Raw genomic sequence first — 8819 nt, 5'->3', positions numbered from 1 at the left:
AGAAGTTTGGTTTTACATCACCTTATACAGCAACATACCTGGCAATGTGTTTATACTCAATATTGAAAACATAGCTATAATACTGCCACACTATTTGAGTCACATTAAAGACTCTTAAAAGTCAATGTTTTTTTAAATCCAATCTACCCTCACAAAGCAATACCAGACAAATGCCATATAAACTACTAATATATGAAAACAAATGTCACTTTATACTTAATATTTCATGCAGTTTAGATAGCTGTGAAGTTCATTATTGCCATTTATTTATTTAATATAAAACATGAACGTTTTGTATTAATCATTCTGGCTTCTGCAGGAAATTCCACAATTTATTTCAGGGTTATTCACTAGTGAGAATTCAAAGTGAATTTCAAATTTAAGGTCAAAATACGTGAACAAGAAAAAGTCTCTTAGTTACGCTTTCAGTTTGGCTGTTCTGACTCTAAATGTGCCATTCTTTTATAATTCACTTCTCCGTTTAGTAAATAACCCTGTTGCATTAGAGAAACAAAGTACGCTTTTCCAAGACATTATTTGTTTAAGCCACACCACCTTCAGCTTAAAAAATAAACACACTTGTTGCAATCTATTTCAATAAACTGTGTTGTACAATTAATCTGTAGCTTTTAAGTGGGAAATCGAATGTTTCAAATGCATTAATTACTATAGCAAATGATTGCAACATAGAAAATCCTTCTGTGAAAATGACACCATCCGAACTGGTTTGTTATGTGGCAATTCTTCTGATGGTGTTTTCTCAGTGGGAAGGGCCTCCTATACTTCCTTGTTTGTGTTTGTCTGTTACAGGTCTGACTGGCTGAGTTTCTCTTTCCCTGCCGTGTCTCTCTCAGGTGGTGTCTACTGCTATTACAGGAATTTGTAGAACAGGCTGCTGGTAAGAAGGAGCTCTCATGGGAGAGAACAAATCATGACATTCCGTGCAAACAGGGCAAGCTGGAGTACAGACGTGTTTCATCAAAATGAAGATGGAGAAGTGGAGGACCAGACTACAGACAATGAATTGGAGTTACTGGAGTAAGTATATGACCCCAGTCCTTAAGTATACTGCACTGTAAGACACAGGTGACATCTGTGTCTGGCAATGCTGTATAACTTATCATGGAACATTGATTATTATGGTTGCAAGAGTTTTATGTAACAATACTGCACCCAGTTAATGTATACTTTGAATGATATATAACTATGGTAATATGTGTATTGCACGTTGTACAGTATTTTTTTACAGTATGAGTGGGTGGTGCTCAAATGGTCAATCTTACGTCCACCAGAATAAGGGGTAGTGATAAAATAAACCGGATCTCGTTGACTGTTTAGGGAGTTTGTGTATGTCTTAGTAACATGTAATGGAGAAGTGGGTTTGTTTAAGAGGTCAGTTGAAACTGAAAGTTTAATCTGTTAAAAGAAAGGTGACCAAATCCATGTGTAGCAGGTTTATAGCAGCTAAACTCTGTTAGTTCGATTGGGTTGGAAAAAGATGCCTGTAATAAGAGATGATATAAATTATATTGGTGGTGCTCAAGGAAACAAGTACACAGTGCTGCTAAATTACCAGAGTATATCGTCACCACATATACTCAAAAACCAAGATATAGTGTAAAGATGAAAGGTACAAGCGCACACAAATTATGCATTAAATGTTACCTGGAATATATATACAATTATGGTAACTGATAGTAGTTTTTTTCCTTTATACATATGCAAGGGATACAGGTTACCTATACAAAAAAATAAGCAAACAACAAAACATAGTGTAACCTGTATATAAGATAAAGTAAAGTGGATGTTTAAGAGACTTAATTCAGGGAGTTCTGTCAGGTTCCTCTTGCAATAACCATAACAGATCATCCATTGGGGGTTGAAAAGATAAAGCCATCACAGGCTTCAAAGTATCCTAATTGCAGAGTTCTAAGAGACCCACCATAAAATAGTAGTAATAGACAGTTTAGTGTTATAATGAAGCAGATTTCAAGTTGAGCGTCAAGATTTTAAGATGGTAGGTTTGATCGCATATTAAAGTGGATTTGAAAATATTGTGTGCAACGTAACTTAGACATTTTGTTTACGTCAAAAATTCACCAGAATAATGTCAGACTTTGCAATATGTAGCGTCATTGAATATGATTAAGTAGCATCATTTATGGTGTTAATTCTTCTACGGCATACTGAGAGAATTGAGAATGACGTGTGTAAATGGAGGGGCTGCCCCCCATGTATGGTTTTATGGTGTTTTGGAAAGTTACAAGGTTAAAAAAGGAGCTTGCCTATTTTGTTTTTTACACATTGAAATTTTGCAGATTGGTTTTCTGGGCCCATGTTGCCTTTGAGACCGTATGGAAGCACAGGAAAGAAAATTACCCCCATAATGGCATAACATTAGTAAAAGTAAATAAGCCAGGGTATTCAAAATAGGGTATGTCCAGTCTTTTTTAGTAGTTACGTAGTCACAAATCCTGGCCCAAGTCGGTGTTCATATTGTTTCTTTCCATTTTTACACAAAAACTGCACTTTAACTGATGATAACATCTTCATTATACTTTTTACTGCTATAAAATACTCATATTTGTGTTCAGCGATGTTTCACAAGTACAACCCCCTGTGTACAAGTTTTATGGGGTTTTGGAAAGTTACAGGGTAAAATATAGGGCTTGCAAATGAAATTATCTGGACTTTCTGGCTGGGTTATCAGACAGGTCCCCCAATATATGACTAATAAAATAATATAATTATATATAAATACACTTAGAATTAAATGATCTATCTATAAATCAATATAATTTAAATGTAAGTGTCTAATATGTTATTTATATAAATTATATTATTTTATTAATTATGTATTGAGGGATCTGCCTGACAACCATGGCAGTCCCCCTGCAACCAAACCTGTGAATCAGACTTATCCGAGTCATGTTATTGCGGTGCCACCGCAATCATATGATTTGGATAAGCTGGATTTGACTGCATGGGCTTTCAGACAGGACCTCGATCGCAATTAGTGCAGAAGGTAAGTATTTGGGCTAGAGGGAAGGTCAAGTCGTTAGGGAGTACTATGCCACCTTAACGGAGTTAAAGTCCTCCTTTTGTAGGACAGCATAGCACACCCTAATGTAGGGAAAGAGTTAAATATAAACAATATGTGATGCTTAGCATTAGGAAAGTAAAATTTTGAAACAAATGTCACTTAACATGTTTATTAAGGCAACATTTTGCGTATTACTTTTTCATGAATACATTTTTTAATATCGTCATAGGATGCCTTAAGACAGGTGCCGGCAACCTAATACCCGTGGGCCACACCGAACTTGTCCCATGCACTACACTTAGCTCATCAGCTAATCACTGCAAATTATGGCCTGACAAATCCCAACACTGTCTGCCCCTGCTGCACTAATTAGAAAAGTGTCCCCTAGAGTACACATCACTTCCAGCAGCTTGGGCTGTAGTGATATGTGACATCACTGCAAAGTGAACTACGAGGGAGCTGTGTGAAGAAATAATGCAAGCAGCTCCTCATGGCTTCCTTGTGCCACTAACCAACAGGAATGAGGCACTTCCAGGAAGTAAGAAGTCGCTCCTACCCAGGGCCAGTGCAAGGATTTTTGCCGCCCTAGTCCAAAAAAAAAATTGCCGCCCCCCATATGTCCTGCCCACCATGTGACATCACAATGTCCGCCCATATGCTCTGCCATATGGGCCAACGCCAGTCTGCACAAAGTGTCTTTTATCTGAAAAGACAGTGTGTTTACATTAAAAAGCCTACAGGCACAGGCTATAGACACCAGAACCACTGCATTAAGCTGTAGTGCTTCTGGTGACTATAGTATCCATTTAATGATGCGGTAAATTAGAGATTAGTGCCACTAATAATATATTGGATTGCCTACTTACCACCAGATGAGGACAAGAGGCTGATGATGGGCCAGTCTGGCTCCACAGGTCTGGTGTAGAAGTGGCTCTCTGGAGACTGTTTTTTAACAGTGCTCACAACAATTAACGAACAGGAAGCAGCTCCATTTTTTGGGGCCCCTTACACAGCTCAAGGTCTGGGCCCCCAGAGCTTGACCATGAGTATGCCCACCCATAAATCCACCTACATGGCCCACCCATGAGTTCTCTCACAGGGAGTGGAGTGCATGTGTGATGGGGATGTGTTTTTGTAGAGGATGTAATGTGTGTGTGTTCTTATAGAATGTAGTGTATAGGGATACCAATTTGTGTAAGGGATGTAGTGTGTGTATAGGGGATGCATTGTATGTTTCTGGGTGTGTATGCGTGTGTGTGTAAGGGATGCAAGGTGTGTTTCTGTGTATGTAATTGAATGCAGTGTGTGTCTGTAAGGGGTGCATTGATTGTGTAAGAGATGCATTTTGTTTCTGTGTGTAAGAGAATGAGTGTTTGTGTGAGCGTAAGGGATGCATTGTGTGTTCCGGGTGTGTCTGTGTGTGAGTAGGGATGCATTGTATGTTTCTGTGTGTGTGGGGGGGGGGGGTGCATTGTGTATGTGTGTAGTGTAAAAGAGAGGGTTTGTGGGTAGGATAGGGACTGAGAGGGGAGCAGCTCTTTATTTTTATTTTTTTTAAATCATAGTGCTCTCCCCTCCTGTCAATTAGTGATCTCCCCATCCCTCCTTAGTGGTCCTTACCCTCTTAGTGGTCCTTACCCTCCTCCCTTCTCCTTAGTGGTCCTTCCCACCCTCCTCCCTCATTGGTCCTCCCTCCTTACCCCCCCTTTGGTGGCCCTCCCCTCTTCTCCCCCTTAGTGGTCCTCCCTCTGCCAAAACCCTTAGTGGACCTTCCCCCCTCCTCCCCCAGTGGTCCTTACCCCCTCCCTCTGTGGTCCTTACTCCCCCCTCTACCCAGTGGTCCTTACTTCCCACCCACCCTCCCCAGTGGTCCTTACTTCCCACCCACCCTCCCCAGTGGTCCTTACTCCCCCCTCCCTCTCCCTCAGTGGTCCTTATCCCCCCTCCCCCAGTGATCCTTACTCCACCCCTCCAGTGGTCCTTATCCCCCCCAGTGGTCCTTATTCCACCCCCCACCTCCCCCAGTGGTCCTTACCCTCCTCTTCCCTCTTCTTTTGTTCCTCCTGCCAATGTAGCGTGGCTGAATGGCAGCTACTGAGGAAGCTCATAGAGTGAAACGCGTTTAGCTGATTATTCTGGACTTTTTATTGGACTTTTATTGGATCTTTTTACTTTCTAAGTACCCATTTATTTAGTTTTTAATGCATTGTTAATAAATGTATATTTACTATTTTATACTTTAGTCCAAAGTCCTTTCTAGCCATCAGGAACTCCATTGGGGAGAGTGCTATTCCCCTCTAAAGTAGCACATTTTTTTTATCAACCTCAGAGCCGGGATTTCAGGGCTCTGCAGAAGGTGAGCACAACTATTTATATCTCATAATACCATTATAGTATGTGCAATTCTATACAGTTGTTTTTCTGCTTTTCTTCTCGTTGTATACTCCTGGAGGGATACTATCTGGGATAAAGGGGTGTGTTGCTGCCCTAAGAGCATAAAGGATCCTTTTACGGAGCCAATACCATATAGGCTCCTATCCATGTGAGTGGTTTCAGTCATTACTTACTACCAATTATCCATTTTTGGAACGTCTGCACATATTTTGGTTTTTTGTTTCCTTTTAAATGTACATTCAGGTTTTTCAAGACTGTCACTGTACCAAAGGGGTGAGTAAACCCCTCTACTGTTTAGAGCGCTCCACTTGTTTGGTATAATTTGTATACCTTATTTCTGTATATTTGTTTTTTATTGTGGGTAAGGGGTATTCCACTTTTAGTGTTGAGCAGCTTTTTTTTGTAGCATTTTGCAGTTTGTGTGTGAAAAATTCAAAAAACTTCACTTTCACTGACAGTATCATCGGTGTGATATATTTCACTGTTTTGAAACACTAATATTTGTGTTCAGCGAATTCTCCCGAGTAAAACAGTACCCCCACATGTACAGGTTTTAGAGTGTCTTGGAAAGTTACATGGTTAAATATAATGCTAGCAAATTAAATTCTCTGGACTTTCGGCCTGGGTTGTCAGGCAGGTCCCCCAAATGGCAATCAATAAAATTACTTAATTATGTAAAAATATTACATAAATATGCACATAGAATTTAAATATATATACATATTTATATATTACAAGTCTACGTGTATATTTATGAAAATATTTATGTAATTATGTATATGGATATATGCATATTTCACAATACAGTTAGAATTATATATATATATATATATATATATTTTTTTTTTTTTTTTTTTCTTTAAATATTTTTTTTTAATTATACATATATATACACAATATATATATATATATATATATATATATAGTTATTATATATATTATATATATATGTGTGTAATTTTACTGTAATTGTATTTTTAGATTAATATATGTGTATATTAATAAAAAATACACTTAGTATGACATTATATATGATATATATATATATATATATATATATATATATATACATATTATATAAAGATATAGTATATGTATATATATCTCATATATATACACAAATATATATATATATATATTTTTTTTTTTTTTTTTTAATTTAGTAACATTTTTTGTTTTATTTTTTCACCAGCAGGGGACTGCCTGTCAGTACAGGCAGCACTATGGACGCCTATTGCGGGCATGTGACCGCTCTTTCAGAGAGGTCAAATGGCCCGCGGGTTCCTAATTTGCCTAGGGGGGGACTGTCTGGGCTGTCAGACAGTCCCCCCAGATGGAGAGGAACACACGTCCGAGGTCTTTAAGGACCGTTTTTTGTTGGACATGCCTAGTATGTCCGAGGTCGGGAAGGGGTTAATTTAATTTACTTTGCAAAAATGATTTTTTGTCCATAAACCCCCAGGCACTTTCATATGTATACCTGTAATGATTACCAGCCTGTAGAGGAAGACATTTCTCTTCCAGGAGCCACTGGGTGCACTGTAGTGCTTGGATTATCAATTGTAGCAAATTACGCCATAATCCAGCTCAGATAAGGCAAAACCAAGGCAAACATTGCAAATGAAGATGAGAAATTGAAACATTGTTTAATTTTGCCTTCTCTCTCTGTGCTTTCTCTATGCTGACTGCCAGGTGCAAAGAACAGAGCTTCCAAATATACATTTTTAGATATAGGAATAAATAAATAGAATAATACAATTCTTGGACATGGCAGTTTCCCTTTATAGGAATACTCCACTGGCAAAATGTAGATTAATAAAGAAAATGAAGAGATTTATTTACAAAAGTGATAATTGCCAGGGATTGAAAGTAGATTTTAAAATTTAGGCTAAAATTGCAAAATTCTCCTAGTTGTTAGTTTGTATTTTTGAGCCTTAAATTTTAAGTTAATTTTGAATTCCTGGTACATTCTCACATTAATGAATTGTTACATAATTATTATATAGGCTGAAAAAAAGACTTGAATCATAGAAACCTAGAATGTGACGGCAGATAAGAACCATTCAGCCCATCTAGTCTGCCCAATTTTCTAAATACTTTCATTAGTCCCTGGCCTTATCTTATAGCTAGGATAGCCTTATGCCTATCCCACACATGCTTAAACTCCTTTACTGTGTTAACATCTACCACTTCAGCTGGAAGGCTATTCCATGCATCCACTACCCTCTCAGTAAAGTAATACTTCCTGATATTATTTTTAAACCTTTGCCCCTCTAATTTAAGACTATGTCCTCTTGTTATGGTAGTTTTTTTTCTTTTAAACATAGTCTCCTCCTTTACTGTGTTGCTTCTCTTTATGTATTTAAATGTTTCTATCATATCTCCCCGTCTCATCTTTTCCTTAGCATCTAGAGATGTCCCGAATAGTTCGCTGGCGAATAGTTCCTGGCGAACATAGCTTGTTCACGTTCGCCACAGATGGCGAACATATGCGATGTTCGGTCCGCCCCCTATTCGTCATCATTGAGTAAACTTTGACCGTGTACCTCACAGTCAGCAGACACATTCCAGCCAATCAGCAGCAGACCCTCCCTCCCAGACCCTCCCACCTCCTGGACAGCATCCATTTTAGATTCATTCGGAAGCTGCATTCTATTTTTTTTTTTTTAAACAGAAGTGTGTTATATTTGAGCATGCTAGACTGAACGTGCGTATATCATGGCTAGTTGCACTGAGGGTATGAGTATATAGCAGTACATTGTTGTGAAAGATGGCTGTCATGTTTAGGGTGTAGCTTGCACGTTATCAACTGTGTATTTATATCAGCAGCTCCACCACTAGTTATAAATCAAGTGTGAGTCGCCCCATGAGATGAGACTAGTGAATAACATAATACATGAACGGTTAAGGTAAAGGCATGTAAGGAACTACGACAAACTCTTTGGGAGGTGAAATAAAGACATGTTTAAACGCTTGCTACTTTACGATTAGTTAATGTGCAGAGAGCAGTTCATGTGATCAAAGGCATGGTGTGGAGGATCGGCTATAGTGGGACATGCTTGGCAGGCTGCTGTTTACTGCTTGTGCTCATCCGATCCCTTCTGGGCACCAGGTGCAGACCCTGGGAGTCCCTGACATCTGGAACAACAAAGGCAAGTCTCTGGCTGAGTGCCGGGTTCGCGGCTTGAGGTGGTGGAAGCTTGTTTTGTCGGGTGGTTGGATCTGTCCCGGTGGTGCTTCACGTCCGGTGCGGGATTGTGGTGGCTTAAGGTGGAGGCGAGTGCTTGACGTGGGGCAGGCTCTGCATTTCTGTTTGCCTCCGGTCCCGTCTTCGACGCCTTTTGCGTTGGTGGATTTTAATGGGGACTGCTTCGCTTAGCTG

At 39.1% G+C, this 8819-nt stretch overlaps 1 protein-coding gene across 1 annotated transcript in view; it reads left to right on the top strand.

Annotated features, from left to right (window-relative positions):
- Window positions 1-783: 783 nt before the first annotated feature.
- The window catches only part of DAPP1 (dual adaptor of phosphotyrosine and 3-phosphoinositides 1), a 79345-nt gene continuing 71309 nt past the window's right edge, over window positions 784-8819 (top strand). Inside the window, exon 1 of the mRNA XM_063458600.1 lies at window positions 784-1038. Coding sequence (XP_063314670.1) covers window positions 932-1038 — 107 coding nt within the window. The 5' untranslated portion in view covers window positions 784-931. The remainder of the gene's footprint in view (window positions 1039-8819) is intronic.

The sequence above is a fragment of the Pelobates fuscus genome, chromosome 6 (genome assembly GCF_036172605.1).
Source record: "Pelobates fuscus isolate aPelFus1 chromosome 6, aPelFus1.pri, whole genome shotgun sequence".
Taxonomy (NCBI): Eukaryota; Metazoa; Chordata; class Amphibia; order Anura; family Pelobatidae; genus Pelobates; species Pelobates fuscus.
The sequence above is the reverse complement of the archived record's forward strand: the minus strand, read 5'-3'. Positions and strand labels throughout refer to the sequence as shown.